This window comes from Giraffa tippelskirchi, chromosome 11 (genome assembly GCF_054371585.1).
Source record: "Giraffa tippelskirchi isolate mGirTip1 chromosome 11, T2T-mGirTip1v1.2.pri, whole genome shotgun sequence".
In the NCBI taxonomy this organism is placed as follows: Eukaryota; Metazoa; Chordata; class Mammalia; order Artiodactyla; family Giraffidae; genus Giraffa; species Giraffa tippelskirchi.
The window spans coordinates 147627977-147646526 of NC_137285.1; the positions used below are offsets into that span (position 1 = coordinate 147627977).

The window sequence follows — 18550 nt, forward strand, 5'->3', positions numbered from 1 at the left end:
AGTAAACCTGATGGTGATATCTGGGATCAAGTATGCCCACAAAGTATGTTTTGCAAATAAAAGGCCAGGGCCAAGAAAGACAAGGAGAAATTGGAGAAAGAAAACAGTGAATAAATCCTAATTCGATAGGAAATGAAAATTAAGGAAATAAGAAGTAGAGGGCTATGTCAAAAAAGGAAAGAGCTGCCGTGAATACCATCAGATTCCAGTCCCAGGCTGAGATTATGTTTACTTAGAATGAACACCAGTTAAAACAGAGTGAGAAAAAATTGCTGAGAAGGAAAAGAAATTAGTGAGAAGGTCATGAGTGACACAGTAATATTTATTTTTCATTTTCCTGTTATCCAATATAAATACACAGATCTCTCATATCATGGAACAAATTATGAGAAGAAACATGACTTCAGTGACTGAGTTCATTCTCCTTGGACTGACCAATTGCCTGGAATTGCAGATTCTCTTCTTTGCGCTGTTTTTGGCCATTTACATAGCCACGGTGGCAGGGAATCTGGGCATGATTGTCCTCATCCAGATTAATACCCGCCTCCACACCCCCATGTACTTTTTCCTGAGCCATTTATCCTTTGTAGATCTGTGCTTCTCTTCCAGTGTGACTCCCAAGATGCTAGCAATTTTCTTATCAGAGAAGAAAACCATTACTTATTCTGCTTGTCTGGTGCAGTGTTATTTGTTTATTGCCTTGGTCCATGTGGAGATCTATATTCTGGCTGTCATGGCCTTTGATCGGTATATGGCCATCTGCAACCCTCTGCTTTATAGCAGCAGATGGTCCAAGAGTGTGTGCACGTCCCTCATCACGGTGCCTTATGCATATGGAGCACTCACTGGGCTGATGGAGACCATGTGGACCTACAACCTAGCCTTCTGTGGCCCTAATGAAATTAATCACTTCTACTGTGCTGACCCACCGCTGATTAAGCTGGCTTGTTCCAACACCTACAACAAAGAGTTGTCCATGTTTGTTGTGGCTGGATGTAACCTTTCCTTTTCTCTTCTCATCATCTTGATTTCTTACGTTTATATTTTTCCTGCTATCCTGAGGATCCATTCCACAGAAGGCAGGCACAAAGCTTTCTCTACCTGTGGCTCCCATCTGACAGCTGTCACCATCTTCTATACAACTCTTTTCTTCATGTATCTTAGACCCCCTTCAGAAGAGTCCGTCCATCAGGGGAAGATGGTGGCTGTGTTTTACACCACAGTGATCCCCATGTTGAACCCCGTGATCTACAGCCTGAGAAACAAGGATGTGAAAGAAGCTTTGATCAAAGAACTGTTCAGCAGGAAATTGCTTTCTAAATAAATATAGTGCTAATTTTATTATTTTTATTTTCTATATCCAATGACTTTTCTTAGGACTTAGTCCAATAATAAATTGTCCAAATGTATATCTTTTTTTTTTTTTTAAGAGATTGGGTAAATTTCCATAGAGAAAGTTGTACTAAAAAGAAATCTGAGAACCCATGTCATTGGACAGGAATTTTGAATTCTCCAACAAAGCTTTCTTTGCCTTGATACAAATGTAAAGACCTGTATGTGGTTTAGCTGCTAAGTCGTGTTCGACTCATTGCAACCCCATGGACAACAACTCTCCAGGGTCCTGTGTCCATGGAATTTTCGAGCTAAGAATACTGGCTGGGTTGCCATTTCCTTCTCCAAAGGCCTGTATAGAGAAGGATAAATATCAGTGGAAAATCTAGTTTACACCTTACAGAATAAAACCATTAGCACTTCCTTTTTTAGGAAGAATGAGTCACATAGTTTTAGACGGTCTCTTATTGGGGAAAATTTACTTTAAAACATAATCAGTGCATTTTTAAAAAACTTATTTCAATTCAGCTTTAGTAAGTATGCCTTCCTTAGCACTGAAAACCAGCACTTGAACCTTCAGAGAGGGGACAATTTCGCTTCTATTTCCCTTGATTTTGTTTTCTTCTTCTTTTTTTTGCTGGTTACATAATTAAACTGACACAAGACAGAAAATGGAAGGCAAAAATTAATTCATATGCACTGAGGTCTCAAAGAAATGAGGCACCCAAAGTAACCAAAGCAAACTGTTTATATATCAGTTTTAGACAGAGACCTAATTATTTGTGCAGATTTAACAAAACAAATGGGGCTTTTGCTTGGGGTAATGAACTAATGGAAAATAATAGCTTTTTAATGCAGCTTTCTTAGCCTTGAATTCTCTAGCCCTGGTGGTAAGGATATTTTCTGTCCTCTTGGTGTAAGGAGGATATTTTCACATGGGATATTTCCTCCCATTTTTGAGGGAAAAAGGAGGATCAGACTTTTTTTTTTTAACATATATTTTTTCATTAGCTGTTTCTCAATTAACCTTAATTCAAAATAATGAATAAGTCTTGTGGTGTATCTTGGGATGACTTTTGCTGAGCCCCATAAGTCTCATCCTTTTTCACTTACCTGTCAGCTTCATTCTTTTCCTGCTTTCATCAACCTCATCTTTAGTCTAAAATACATGAAGGACTAGGTCCCCATGAAGCCCATTTATTTTTTGGTCTAGTCTATCCCTGCATTTATTTTTTGGTCTAGTCTATCCCTGCATTTATTTTTTGGTCTAGTCTATCCCTGCATTTATTTTTTGGTCTAGTCTATCCCTGCATTTATTTTTTGGTCTAGTCTATCCCTGCATTTATTTTTTGGTCTAGTCTATCCCTGCATTTATTTTTTGGTCTAGTCTATCCCTGCATTTATTTTTTGGTCTAGTCTATCCCTGCATTTATTTTTTGGTCTAGTCTATCCCTGCATTTTTTTTTTCTGAATCTTTTGAGGAAAAAAATCAGGTTGAGTATAACCTGAATGCCTGTGTGATGAAGAAATATAAAGTAACTTGCTAGTACTTTGAAAGTATGTCTAAGCCTACTAAGCCAACCCAGAAAAATGTGCAACATAGATACAGTAAGATCACTTCACAGTTGCAGAGCACTTTGTAAACTATGCTGCCTTTTATCTTATCCTCACTTTATTCCACAGAAAATTAAGAACAGACATACCTCTTTTCCAGGTGGCTCAGTGGTAAATGATCCACTTGCGAATGTAGGAGACAAGGAAAATCAGGCTCAATGTTTGGGTTAGGAAAGTCCTCTGGATGAGGAAATGGTAACCCACTCGAGTATTCTTGCCTGGACAATCCCGTGGACAGAAGACCCTTGCAGTCTATTATCCACAAGGTCACAAAGAGTCTGACATGACTGCATATGCACACACCAATACTTTTTTCAATGGAAACCCTGTGGAACTGAAATTATGTTTCCTATTTAGAAATGAAGACACTGCAGCTCAAATATCAAAGTGACCACAGATAGTGAAATCTAGCACCACCTCTTCTAATCTTGTAGCTGTATGTTTCATGAGTTCTGAGGCCAATAGTTCCTTTAAAGGTAATCTAGAGCTTTAAGGATAATTATCTGGTGGAAAGTGGGCGGCCAATGATGAGGTTCACCCAAAGCAAGGATTTAGAACAGAGGTCTTGCATAAAATTATGATTGTTGAAGGGCTACAACCTCTACAGAAGTACAGACTTAACAACAAAAAAATCAAAGGAATCTATTTAGACTTTGACTTATAGAGAAGTTAAAAAATAATCTTATTTGACAAATCAAAACAATATGTTAATTCTTTTGTCGATTTGCAGGTCTAGGTTTACAATGCTTTCATGAGCTGTCAAATTACAAGCCAAAAAGTGAACTTAAAGGCTTTCTAGTTTAGAAGAAGCTTCATGGGACTGAAACAAACAAACATAAATGCAGGACAGAACAATCAATTATAGATCACTCAAACTTGAAACATCTTCCACAGATAAATTTCTTGTTCATGCAAATTTGTGAGAAAATAAAAAAAGATAGGTGAACACTCTCAACATCATATATTGGAGTTGCATGATGCAAATTATAAAAAAAAAAGCACACTTAACAGTTAAAAGAAATAAAGGTTAACATTGAAGCTATGAGACTATAAAGATTAAAAGAAACAACAAGAACTTGCAAAAAAAATCTATCCAGAAGAGTACAAGGAAATCAGCTTCCCCAATGAGAACAGACTTGTGACTAAATATACACAAAATCAGACTATATAGAGCAAAAGTGTATAATTTGTGGCTTCAAAAGATAGAATTGACTTATTGATAAACAAATTATAAAGAAGCAGGAAGAGTTGGAAGCTAAAAGGATTTTTAATCTGTAATTTTAAGACATGAAAAGAAAAACACACTGGGTAACTACAGAGTTAATTAAGTTTAGTGCGGTTGTTAAATACCAATGTTATTAGTAAAACACCAAACATAGAGTCTATTTTGCAAATAATTACAAGATTAATACACAATGAACGTATGGTGTTAGCTATTTACCAAATAATAACCAACAGATGTTTTACATATTTTCCAGATATTTATAGATATAATGTTAATCGTCATTGGAACAGCTGAGACAGGTGATGCTAATGTCTCAATTTTATACTTTGGAAAACCTGAAACAAAGAGCCATTAAGTGACTTGCCACAGATTACACAGGTAGTAAGTGATAGAGCTGGAAAACATAATGTGACTTAACTCTAATTTATTACAGTGCTATTAGACTATTCCTCAATTAATCCATAGCTGCATGAAAAAATGAATAGCAAGTTATGAACAGGTTCTGAACAAAAATGTTCAAATAATCAAGTAACATCACATGTGCTCAACTTCAGGAGTGATTAGGGAAATGCAAAATATGACTTTAAGATAGTTGTATCTATACACATAACTCAGCATAGAAAAAAGAAAAAATTTAAAACACCTTGTAATATTAAATGCTGGTGAGACTATGAAACAGCAGAAGTCACAAGGGCTTGACTTAAGCCTCATGAAATGGATTCGTGCTCCTATAGTAGATCTAAGAGAACCACCTTGCCTTCGATCATGTGAGGACACTGCAAAAAGACTGCCACCTATGATCCAGGAAGCAGGCTCTCATCAGAACCCAACTTGAACTTAGACATCCTGCTTCCAGTCAATGAAGAATACATTTCAATTGTTTACAAGACACTCTTTTATGGTATTTTTTTATTAAACCATCTAAACAAACTAAAGCAATCACCAATGCAATGTCCAAACATCAACACAGTGTTCAACATATATGTTCAACATTATATGCACAAAATACTATGCATAAAAGCCAACACACTCTTTGATTCCAGTTATGTAAAATTCAGAAACAGAATCATTAACTATAGCATTAAGGTGAGAATACAGTTAACTTTAAGTATTTGCAGGAGTCACATAGCTACACCGTAAGTCACCTTTGTGGCCTGGATATAGAATCATTAGACTCAGTGCCTAGCTCTGTGGCAGTCATCCTGCTGAGATTTCTCTGTGTTAAAGGAGTGGTCCTCATTCACACACAGAACCACATTTGTACCTTAAGACACAGAGGAATCACATGAAGCTATTTCATGTCTTATAGAGGCTGACCTTAAAAAAATCAAACTAAATAAAATATTTGAGGGGGTAAACATAGTTAATTAGCAATTGAAAAAAAATTCTGGGCTCAGAGGTAGGTTACTGTCTAAGATGCTAGTCCCCAGACTTCTGTGGGGAGTAGACTCCTAGCCCTGGGGAGCACAAGCATTCTCTCAAGATAACACTTTTTCTATGAAGATCAACATATAGCACTGATTCACAAATGCTTAGCGAGCACTCTTCAATTCCAAAATATGGTTTCATTGTAAGCGGGGAGCTTTTCAATCTTATTCTGAGATGTATCTAGGAATTACTCAGATATGTGCCTTTCTTACCTGTATAGTTCACTTATTGAAAACATGATAATTGCCCATTTACTTTACTGAAAAAATATTTCTTTTGCATGTACCATGTGCCCAGTGTTGTTATAGGTCCTGGGGCAGGGCCATGAGCAAGGCCCTCTCATCAAAAGTGTATTGCAATGGAAAAAGAACAGGTTTGGAGGACAAGCAGCAATGTCCTCCACAGATCATAAGCCGGAATAGGCTACTGTTGAAGGAACTGAAGGGGAGGCGGTGTGAGGGCAGGATCCTGATCTCACCAAGAAAGGAAACAAATTTGAGGGGGGGCATGAATCCCTAGGCAACTCAAATGTGTCCATCATTAAAATTATCCATAATTTTTAGGCTGCACAAAGAACACATTTTTATTTCCCAAGTACATAACATTGCTGTAGAACACTTACAATACGTCAGTAATACAGAGGAGATGACACTCTTTGAGGTCAGGACTTGAGTTTTGCTTTGCCCTATTAATAGTTACTAATATTTACTGGGCAATAGAATGGGATGATTAACAGTACAACTCTGGAAGCAAGAATTTAGACCCTGATTCATTGAAAGTGTGACCTTGACCAAGTCACTGAACTTCTCTAAGACTAATTCTTTGGTCTGAAAATGGATAATAATGATGATTACCTCAGGAGGTAGTTATGAGAATTAAAATACCATAATATCTGGTGTGTGCTGACTGTAATGAATGCTTTGTTGTGGCTGTGATTAAGTTTCTAGTTCTCCTTGTTTATAAAATGAGGGAGTTGGAAAGGATACATTCTTCATGCTTTGAAAAATGCATTTTGAAGATACATTTTTCGTGCATTATATTATAGGCCACAATTTTGATTATAAGGAATAATACTGACTTCATCTTTCACTGGAAAAGTCAAGTGGCACAGACCAAGATGCCCAGAGCATGGACTTGGCTTATGCAGGATGACTGACATCATCACAGAGCTTAGTGTGATGCAAACCCAGACAAATTATGTGTTTGATCCCAGGACACTTTCAAAGTAACTTGAATTTGGGGGAAAGTAAAATTAAGCAAATCTGTTATAAAAAGTAGGAAAACCAGGAGCTGACTCTTCCTCAGAGATTTCTAGGGAAATTTCTAGGGAAAACTTCTTAATTGCTTCTTTTTTTTTTTCCCCTAAGGAAGCATTTAAGGGAAATTTCTCTTGTGGATTTCCAGCTTCTCTTTTGCACACTGCCATCTCTTATACAGCAGTTTGTTTTGAATTCTGCATTTTACTGGGAATGCTTCCCTTTATTCTGAGGTTGGTATACAAATGTATCTATCTATCTATAAAGAGGAGAATTGTGCCTTAGTTTTTATTTTCTTTTATTATTTATCAATTAACATTAATTATTCCATATATGTTATCCTTGCCTGGAGGTATATATTTGTGTGTTTGTCAAAGAGAGAGACAGAGGAAATTTTTTGCAGAGGTTTGATTACTTGACTGTTACAAACTATTGATGGAAACTACTATTGACAGGAGTGCATTTAATAATAATTCTGCCTTGTATATTTATTACATATTGATGTGTAATGTGTCTTTTCATACTCACAATGAACTTAGCAGTATATTAATACTATATCATATTAAATATAGAAAAGACAAAACAAAATAATAATAAAAATTGGCCAAGTTAATAAAGTAAGTCATGGAACCAAAATTCAAAATCTCACAATAGAGACAGAATTCTTTAAATGGAATGCTTAATGTTTCCTCTTTCCTGGCCTTTGGGGAAAAACAATCCACATTTATAGGTAACTGAATTTGAAACACAGAGAAATACATATGAGAGGTTTTGTGTCCATGGTTTTGCCTGGAGATGGTGAGGAAAACCATCGAAGTGCTTCTAAGTTCTCCAGACTCTTCACTTTTTTTCCAAACCTCATCCCTCCTAAGATCGGACCTGACCACTCCAGTTTCCCTGTGAGTTCACCAAAGGGAACAGTTATCAGACTAACCAGCACTCAGAATTTCATGTATTTAGCTTTTGCAAAGTACTAACCCCACCACCTTTTCATGTTGTTGCTTGTTTTTCCTGTTGCTAAGTTGTGTCCAAGTCTTTGTGACCCCATGGGCTGTAGCATGCCAGGCTCCTCTATCCTCCACTATCTCCTGGAGAGTTTGCTCAAATTCACGTCCATTGAGTCACTGATGTTATCTAACCTTCTCATCCTCTGTCGTCCCCTTGTCCTCCTGCGCTCAATCTTTCCCAGCATCAGGGTCTTTTCCAATGAGTCGGCTCTTTGCATTAAGTGTCCAAAGTAATGGAGCTTCAGCTTCAGCATCAGTCCATCCAATGAATGTTCAGGATGGATTTCCTTTAGGATGGACTGGTTTGATCTGTTTTTTCATATCTTTTATTTTTCCTAGAGCATCCTTGATACCACACAATTCGATCTGACTTGCCAAATAAAATGTTCTCTATTGCTTATCCTTTAAAAATGCGTTAGTGTGGGGACATCTCTAGCGGGCCTGTGGGTAATACTGCACACTCCCAATTCAGGGGACACAGGTTACCTCCCTGCTCAGGGAACGAAGATCTCAACCACTGCACAGTGAGTCACACGTGGATACCACTAGCGGCCACAAGCACATTCTGTGGATTTAATACCAGAATGCCCTGCAGATGTGTTTGCAATGCTTTTCAGGGGTAAAACCTCTCCTTCACCTTTGTGTTCCCTCTATTATTTATGATGGTTTCTACAACTTATTTTCATCAGTTTCTCTTTGAATATGAAATTGCCAAACACTAAATAGCCAGTGTTCTTGTTCAGGGCATTCAACTTTTTTTCTGAAAATTAATACATTATTTTAAATTTTTTAGTAAACTAGCATTATTTGGTCAGTTTACAGGTAAATCTATAGTCTGATTTTCTTCTTCCTGCTTCTGTTGGGCAAGTAAGTTCACATGAAGCTCAAAATGACCCTTGGACACATTTGAGACAAATACAATCCTCCTTCAGTGTCCAACAGGGTTTGCTTCTCTCCCCAAGACACCCAACTCTGTAGAGATTCACGTCTCTCCTACACAACGGCCTAGTGTTTGCATATAACCTATGCATATCCTTCTGTATAATTCATCATCTCTAGAATGTGTATGATATTGTAGTATTTGTTACATTAATACCACTCTAAAGATTAGCATTAATCTCTTTGTCTTACTTATTTCTTAATCTGCAGCACATAATAGTGGCGAATGTCTAGTTGATTATAATTGCAAGTTAGATGTGAGAGAGTCCTTAGCCAGGGAATATGCATAACGCTTGAATGTGAGGTTTACCTCTTTATTTTGATGACTATTGTGACCAGGTTTACTCTCTTTAAATGAGTGCAACTAGGAGGCTTAGATTAAGGATAACTTTTTATCTGGCACTTAAGGCTGATAATTGAGTTTGAGCAAGCTCCAGGAGTTAGTGATAGACAGGGAAGCCTGGCGGGCAGCAGTCCATGGGGTCACAAAGAGTCGGACACAACTGAGTGACTGAACTGAACTGAGGGCTGATAACACATCTGATTAAGTAGCTTCCATATTTAATCTTGGAGAATATGGTTACAATTAGAAGGAGATAAAGTAGTATTTGTGACATGTTAAATAGAGAAACTAACCCTCCATAAATATTTTAAAAATGTGTGACTACCAAATATGCCAGTGTTAGAAACAAGGGATATTTAAAAAGTAGTTAATGGACAGTTGGCCAGTTACAAATTTTAGTACAAGCCTGGTTCAATCACATTTTGTACAGCTGTTATATAATTAGAGTTGTGTATTTATCCATCTAGTATTCATAATTTTCAGAGAGCCTGTTACATAGCAAGTGTTCAGACATGATTTGTTGAAAAGAATGGAATAACACATTCATAGATAATTAATAAGGTAAAAATTGAAAGGGGACATGAAAAAAATATAAACTAGTAATAAATACTTGATTTTAAATTTGTTTCATTTTAATTATCACAGAGGCTTGTAAATAATATTGACCAAGAGCAGAGAAAATGCTCAACTTCACGGATGTGACAGAGTTCATTCTTTTGGGACTAACCGGTCGTCGGGAATGGCGAGTTCTCTTGTTTGCCATTTTCCTGCTGGTCTACATGGTCACCATGGTGGGTAATATCGGCATGGTCCTGTTAATCAGGGTCAGCCCACGGCTCAGCAGCCCCATGTACTTTTTTCTGAGTCATTTGTCATGTGTTGATGTGTGGTTTTCCTCCAACGTCACCCCTAAAATGCTGGAAAACCTGTTATCAGAGACAAAGACGATTTCTTATGCTGGCTGCTTGGTGCAGTGTTTCTTTTTTATTGCTCTTGTCCATGTAGAAGTTTTTATTCTTGCTGTGATGGCTTTTGACAGATACATGGCCATTGGAAACCCTTTGCTCTATGGCAGCACAATGTCGAGGGTTATCTGTATCCGACTGATTTCTTTCCCTTACGTATATGGTTTTCTGACTAGTCTGGCAGCAACATTATGGACCTATGGCTTGCACTTCTGTGGGAAGATTGAGATCAACCACTTCTACTGTGCAGACCCACCTCTCATCAAAATGGCCTGTGCTGGAACCTTTGTAAAAGAATATACAATGATCATACTCGCCGGCATTAATTTCACATATTCTCTGACTGTAGTTATCGTATCTTATCTCTTCATCCTCATTGCCATTCTACGGATGAACTCGGCAGAAGGGAGGCGCAAGGCCTTTTCCACCTGTGGGTCCCATTTGACAGCTGTCGTCCTATTCTATGGAACCCTTATTTTCATGTATCTCAGACGTCCCACAGAGGAGTCTGTGGAGCAGGGGAAGATGGTGGCTGTGTTTTACACCACAGTGATCCCCATGTTGAACCCCATGATCTACAGTCTGAGGAACAAGGATGTGAAAGAGGCCATGAGCAAAGTGATCAGCAAAACATTTTTAACAAAGTAAAGTTGTGTTGTATTTGTCCTCCTCAATTTGTACATGTTTGTCAACCGATTGTTGCTCAGTACATAGATAAAGGCTTTATACAAAGGGTGAAAGTCTTATATTAAAAAGAAAAGGAATATATAGACTAAAATTAGAGAAAAAAGCAGATTGGTCCATTCCTGTTGATATAAGTAGTCAAGCTTAATGAAAACTTTTAAGAATTAGTTAATATAGATACTACTTGAGCCAAAGTTTACAGGTACGCCCACTGATATTGTTCACGTTCTTAACAAGAATGAAAAGTTTTTGTTTTTCTCAATTAAAAATACAGTGGATGGATTTTGGTCATGCTTATCAATCTGCATGTTTAGAGAGTAATTTGGAGTAGAGGAAAATTAGATTCCATTCAGTTTTCTAGAGTGAAGCCATAAAAATTGTGGTCTCCCTAATGGTTTTGAGACTGTGTGATATTTAATGTTTCTTTCAATGTGAAGACTGGGTCTACTGAGAGACTCTCATTTTGAAAATAGCAGTCCTATTAAATTTGCTTTAAGTTTTTTAAAATTAAAGCAGTATTTAATCCTTTTCCAATTTTTTGGGTATTTAAGAGACATAGCACAGTGTCTCTCTTTTACAGGTTCCAGTAACTTCCATATTTCAGCTTCAAGGTTGGTATGCACATCTCTTGTACCCCATGCAAAGTGTCTTCATTCTGACTGAAGAGTGGGTAGAATTTGTAGCTGTGTCATTTTGAAAGTACAACTTTTCAGATTCCACCTGAAAAATGTAATTGATATTTTTCACATTTGTGACCAAGGTATGGTATTTAAATATTTAAAAATAATTATTTTATTTGAAAGAAATGAATGTTATGTGTGATTCACTAATTATTAATGAATACACAGATCTCCCGTGGGTTATTGGTTATTGGCTCTGAACTGACAATAAGCTTCAGAGATGGAAATACATCAAAGGTACACTCTTGCCAGTGGTTCCAATGGAAACGACATGAAAGATAGTTTTGGCTGGTGTATATCTCTCAGTAAGTCCAATGGGACCAGTCACAGAGCTGATGATTACTTACCTAGACCAATAAATCATATTGCGTATGAATATTCAGAATAAAATAGAACCCTCACTTTGCTTCCCTGTCCTTGGCACTTGGAATCAGGATTGTCATTGTTGGAAGGTTTGAATGGAAGTCCTTGTAACTACTCACACTAGACACTCTCTACTCAGCGAGGAAGCAAAATGCAATATCACATCCCTGGAGACAAATACAAAGATTAGTGTTTCATCAGACCTTAAAAATACAAGGGTGAGTATCCTAATTTGTCAGTTTTAGCTCTTGTCTTTGAGGGGAAAGGACTGAGGTCTTCAAAGTCCACGTCATGACTGAACAGGGTTTATAGGTAGATAAGTTGAAGACAGGATGCAGGACTAGTTTTGAGAAATAAAATTAGGGGTCAGTTTGGAGTAAAAACAGATTCATATCCCTTAACATTACAATTGAACAGGTTTGCACTAGCATTAACTTTTGAGGGATAAACAATGCATTTTGCATCGTTTGTGGAAAGTTTGCAGAGGAGCCTGAGAGACTGGCATATTTTATTGAATCTTCAAAGTCATAGACAGTTCAGAAGATGTCCTAAACCCTTTATGTTCACATATGTACACATTCTAGCTGCATATGCTTAAACTGGTGGCTCCCACTAATCAGGTGGATGACCTGACCTTCTCTGTGAGTGTTAGACAGCCTCCTTTTCCACATACCCCAGCTCATGTTCATGGCACCCTTGTACGAAGTGCCATTGAAGTTGGAATGGGCTCAACAAGGTAATCTTCTTATTACTACGGCTATATGGCCAATACTGCAATTGGGTGTCAAAAATGCAAATTACAGAGACCCCCATTATGCCTCTGAAGTACTATCAATTTCTGGGATGGTAGCAGGAAGATTAAATTAGACAAGTTACTGTAAATTAACAATTGCAGAGGTAACGACTTTCTTCCTATGAATAGCCACATATTGGGGGATTTACTTCCTTTACATATTAATTTTCCTGATATTTCTTCCCCGCCAGTACCTATAGATATAGATTCACATAATGCCTTTTTCATGATTCTCCACCAAAAATTACCTCTACCAAGAAACACACTGAATGGCAGAGGAATAGTAACCATCTCTTCCAATCCACGGATAATTCGTGTTACTATTTGTACAATTATTTAGAATTATCTGTCCTGATAAAATAATGAAATATACTGCTAAATGCCCTGGATTCCTACCATAATTTTATGTTTATGAAAACTCAGTTGTGGTTGTTGAGGTGTCTTCTGAGTATGCTACAAACTTAAAAAGAGCAGCATATATATGACTCATCTTCTCTTAGCAGTTATGTAAATCCTTATGAACCAGGAAGATGGGGTGGGCATGACCCACATGGTGGCCAGAAAAATAGCCTTTCAGAGATCCAAGCGCAGACATTATAATTGTCCAAAGGCCCCAGCTGCTGATCTCTGAAATGTCTTTCCTCATTTGTATCAAGGTCATGCTTCCCACAGGGTGGTCTGAGCTAAGGACTGAACTCAGTAAGAATCTGAATGCAGGGCCATCTCTGTTAGACACCAAACTCCCTTGATCACTAGGACCTTATGGTGATCTTGCTGAACTAACTCTAGCCTGAGCAATGTTCTAGGATGCTTTTGTTCATTCTTCCATCCATTTCTTATTCACCTCGCATACTTGCATCTTGGTCAAAACATGCATCATGTCTGTGACATTCCTTTCTTTCTTTCTTTCTTTCTTTCTGGCTCCCTCTCCATTTTCTCTAACAGAGAAAGCTATTTCCCCTAATAGCATAGGTGCATATTTAATTCCCCTTTGGTGTTTGCTCTGGGTCAGGAAGATCCTCTGGAAAAGGGAATAGCTACACATTCCAATATTCCTGCCTGGAGAATTCCATGGACAGAGGAGCCTGGCAGGTTACAAACCATGGGGTCACAAAGAGTCAGACACAATTGAGCAATTAACACACACATTTGCAGGATTATGGCTAACACAGTTTCTTTTACTATTACATGAAGTACCTCAATAAGAATTTAATTTTCCTACCCATAACCATATACTCAGTATACTTGGAAGTCTATGTGCACAAGGATGAGATGCTTCCCCAGGGAAACACCCTCAGGTATTCTGGTCACTGGAAATTCAGGAAGCACCCTGGATTTCAGCTCCTCCTGCATTGAACTGACGGGAATCATTCTTCTGGGCAGGGAGAATGATGCCAATCACTAGAGAGAAATTAATTGATGCTAAAAAATGAGATCAAAAAGAATTATGTTTGAAACCCAGAGGACTTAGCAGTACATTTCTTAGCATCTCATTAGCCTTCTCTTTCAAAGGAAAAGTACTACAGCAAATAAAAACAAGATAATAAAAAGACTCAGTTCTAATAAAAATTGGACAATGTACTAAGTAACTCTCATTCAAATGAGGTGCTGAGAAAGACTAGATGGACCAGACTCATGGAAGAACTGAGGTTAAAAGAGGTTTGTTTTGTAATTACAGCCATAGAAAGTTATAGTAGTAGAGAGTTTGATAAATTTCAGCCATATAGATCCTATTACTTCACTTCCTTTTTCTTATTCTTTTCTGAATGTGAATAGAAAAACCAAATAGTATCATTTTGGGGAATGGCACAAGTCCTGCTATCAGAAGTGCCCACTGCTTATCGTCTATGCATTGAAGGACCACTAGAGATAATTTTTAAAAATAAAACAAGTCAATCCAAGATAATTTTTCTTTTGTATGGAGAACACCCATAAATATATGTACTTAAAAATGTTTATTAAGAATGGCATTGAAGCATGTAAATTATCATATGTGAAACGAATCGCCAGTCCAGGTTTGATGCATGAGACAGGGTGCTCGGGGCTGGTGCACTGGGTGACCCAGAGGGATGGGATGGGGAGGGAGGTGGGAGGGGGGTTCTGGAAGGGGAACACATGTACACCTGTGGCGGATTCATGTCACTATATGGCAAAACCAATACAATACTGTAAAGTAAAAAACAACAACAACAATAAAACCCTCAGACCCGAAGACACAATAGAAACTACTTTACGACTTTAGACTTCATTTGTAATTTGAGTAATAAAATTCCCTTAGGAAACTATTGAATTTTTAATTGAAAGTCGCTCAGTCATGTCCAACTCTTAGGGACCCCATGGACTGTATAGTTCATGGAATTCTCCAGGTCAGAATACTGGAGTGGGTAGCCTTTCCCTTCTCCAGAGGATCTTCCCAACCCAGGAATCTAGCCCCTGTCTCCCACATCGCAAGCAGGTTCTTTACCTACTGAGCTATCAGGGAAGCCCACTTTAATTCAAATTGATATGGAGATCCTTTTGAATACTCCATGACCATAAACTGCATGTGAAAAATCCCAACAGTGCTTAGAAACTTAATGTCAATATTACATTTTTCCAAAGCATTTTCTAAAATATCAGTGCCATGTGTTTAATTACAGTTTTATTCTATTTTTAGATATTTTATGTCTTCCTAAGATTATTACTAGCTGTAGTCTATCTTCTTACCAGGGTCTTGTTAATGTTATTTAGAGTTGATTTTGGAGTTGAGTTCACTTTTCTATACACAAAATATTTTAAATATACACTTAGACTGGTGAAAGTTACAGTATCTGTTACATATTGATAATTACTTGGAGGATGGGACTTGGTTGTTTCTCCTAAATGGATGAAATTATCTTAGAAAAGGAAATTTTCACCAGTAGTTAAATATATTTTTCTGTACTTAAATGTTGGGATTTATAATACTAGGATATTTAAGAATAGGTTTAATATACCAGTTTTACTTTTTGTAACTGATGTGTCCTTCGAGGGTAATAAATTTTCTATTTTCAATTAACCAACAATAAATAATTGATTTTCTGCCACTATAATGTATCAACTAGATCTTTTAACTAGTTAAAAAATAGTTTATAGGAATTTTATGATTAATAGTGAGAAATAGAGACATCTTTTAGGAAATGAGATTCTGGGTTGGCATTAATAACTTTCCTTTTTGGAACATTGTGTAAAACAAGAATCTTGAAATTGCACTATGGGTCCATGTTTCTATTGCACTACTGTGGGTTACAACTAGCTGGGATTATATTCCTTGGATTTAATATTTAGCTGAATACACATTACTTTCAGTGCTGATCAGTGTTGCCTGCTCTTAGAAGTCTTCCTGGAATTTTGGGGAATACTTGCTTAAATTTCACTTTTTTGCATTTTTGTTGTTGTTGTTAATGCTTATAACAATAGAAACAAGGTCATTATTCACTTTTTAATTAACAAAAATTGCGCTAATATTATCTCACTTTTAAAAGTCAAAATTACATACATCTCATCATATTTCATCTTTTGTTTGATCACTACTTGTATATATTCCTTCTTTAACTTTTTCTTTTGGGTAATGTTTACTCATGGAGATAATTCTCAAGTTGTTTCACCTCACTATAGTTATTAGTATTTTTATTATGGTGTCTTGATGCTCAGAATATCATAATTTGGAGGTAGATAGCTTTGTAGTTTCACCCATATAATTAAAATAGAAGCCTGGGGGGATATAAAGCGATTCACAAGAATGATACTTATGAGAAGGTGACCAAGTTTTCTTTATTGAGGAACATGCAAACAGACATGTAGCTTGGCGAGGTCATGCTTCCTGAATTATGGTTGTACTGAGTTATTTGTTGGGTACCACTGGGCCTTTGTGCTAACACTTCTGGGGAGAAAAAGGACATATAAAAATGCTTTAGAAATTCTGCTATAGAAATAAAAGTTATGATTTTAAGGGGCTGAGTCATATGAAAATATTAAAATGTAAGTCAGTATATTTCCTATTTTAAGGAAATAATGATTGGATACTATTCTATGCATATCAGTCAATCAAAAATATTGTCATTCTACAGCAGGCTATTCTGTCACTTCATGAGATAAAAGACAGGTTTTGGTTTTAGGTGTTTTGGTTGTTTTCACCCTAAAGTGATATAAAATTCAAAGCAAATGATTATATTTTGTATTTAAATTTTATCTCTTAAATTGCACTTCTTTTTTTTCATCTTAGGTCTCTTTATTTGCCATGTACCAAGGGTGCAAATTCATAAACTGGCATTATAAGGATTCTTGATCCTAAAGGAACACAATGGTAGCTCTTCTTGAAATACAATAACCTGCTGAAAAATTGTCTATATGTCTGATTAAAAGGAGATAAACTTTATTTGTTTGAAGAGTTTATTCATGGCGTCTTTCACATCCTTATTCCTCAAGCTGTAGATCATGGGGTTCAACATAGGAAACACTACAGTGTAAAATGTAGAAACGATTTTGCCACTATCAAAAGAATAGTTAGAGTGTGGATGAGAGTAAATGTAGAGAACGGAGCCATAGTACAAGGTGACGGAGATCAGGTGGGAGGAGCAGGTGGAGAAGGCCTTGAGGCGGCCCTGGGTGGAGCGGATCTTCAAGGCGGTGGTGATGATGAAGAGGTAGGAGGCAAATATGAACACAGCAGGGGTGATGACATTAGAGACCAGGAGGAAATATAGCAGAGCCCGGTAGCCATCCTTCTTGCCACAAGCTAACTTCACCAGGGGAAGCAGATCACAAAAAAAGTCATCAATGACATTGTCATTACAGAAGTTCATGGTAAATATTCTTTTGGTCATGATAGAACAGTTAATAAAGCCACCAAGGTATGAGGCAGCTACCAAGAATGCACATAGCTTTATGGACATGGCCTGAGAATAAACAAGTGGCTTTGAGATGGCCGCATAGCGGTCATAAGCCATGGCAGCTAACAGGTAGCACTCACTGTATCCCAGCCCACCAGAGAAGAAGAACTGGGCTACACAGCCAGCAAAGGAGATGCTCTTGTCTTCAGAGACGCAGGTCATTAGGATCTCTGGAGTGTAGACAGAGGAATACCAAAGGTCCAGAAAAGACAGATTCCCAATGAAGAAATACATGGGTGTGTGCAGTCGGGAGTCATTACAGATCAGCACCAGGAGGGTGGTATTTCCTAGCACAGTCATAGAATAGACACCAAGGAACACCACAAACAGGACCAGCTGCATACTGGGGTCTGTCGTGAAGCCCACCAGGATGAAGTCAGTGACTGTGTAATTGCTTCTTTCCATGGTTACAGGGAATCTTACATAAGAAGAGAAAAAAATGAGTTCAGCTTGAATCGCTGTGCTGAATACATAGGGAACGTGCGAAATAAAGGCTATTGTATCAGTGTCATACTTAGAAATCTATAATCCAACAATGTCCACTTTAGAAAGAGTTTTCATTTTGTAACAAACCACTGTTTACAGTTATATATTTTTTCTCTTTCTTTTTTTAAATTAATTTATTTTTATTGAAGGATAATTGCTTTACAGAATTTTGTTGTTTTCTGTCAAATCTCAACATGAATCGGCCATACGTATACTTATATCCCCTCCCTTTTGAACCTCCCTCCCATCTCCCTCCCCATCCCACCCATCTAGGTTGATACAGAGCCCCTGTTTGAGTTTCCTGAGCCATATAGCAAATTCCAGTTGGCTATCTACTTTACATACGGCAATGTAAGTTTCCATGTTACTCTTTCCATACACTTGAATGCATTAAAATTTTCAACAGTTTATTTGATCACATATACCTCAGATATGCAGATGACACCACCCTTATAGCAGAAAGTGAAGAAAAACTAAATAGCCTCTTGACGAAAGTGAAAGAGGAGAGTGAAAAAGTTGGCTTAA

The 18550-nt window shown here is 37.3% G+C and overlaps 3 protein-coding genes across 20 annotated transcripts in view; 2 read left to right on the forward strand and 1 right to left on the reverse strand.

Annotated features, from left to right (window-relative positions):
* LOC145525537 (olfactory receptor 5M3) overlaps positions 1-11300 on the forward strand; it is a 57953-nt gene extending 46653 nt beyond the window's left edge. For 9 of the 18 annotated variants that reach the window (XM_081538882.1, XM_081538875.1, XM_081538885.1 and 6 more), the window contains 3 exons: positions 4425-4549; positions 6967-7088; positions 9790-11300. In XM_081538882.1, coding sequence (XP_081395008.1) covers positions 9825-10757 — 933 coding nt within the window. In that variant the 5' untranslated portion in view covers positions 4425-4549; positions 6967-7088; positions 9790-9824 and the 3' untranslated portion in view covers positions 10758-11300. Of the gene's footprint in view, positions 1-3303; positions 3423-4424; positions 4550-6966; positions 7089-9789 lie in introns of all 18 variants that reach the window. The other 9 variants (XM_081538879.1, XM_081538878.1, XM_081538881.1 and 6 more) reach the window with 2 other exon arrangements.
* LOC145525536 (olfactory receptor 5M8-like) lies at positions 386-1409 on the forward strand. The gene has a single exon (XM_081538872.1). It carries the CDS (start codon positions 386-388, stop codon positions 1322-1324), a length of 939 nt encoding a protein of 312 aa, XP_081394998.1. The 3' UTR covers positions 1325-1409.
* A 5705-nt stretch (positions 11301-17005) lies between the features above and the next one.
* Positions 17006-17944, reverse strand: LOC145525289 (olfactory receptor 9G1-like). The gene has a single exon (XM_081538085.1). It carries the CDS (start codon positions 17942-17944, stop codon positions 17006-17008), a length of 939 nt encoding a protein of 312 aa, XP_081394211.1.
* Between the last annotated feature and the right edge of the window lie 606 nt (positions 17945-18550).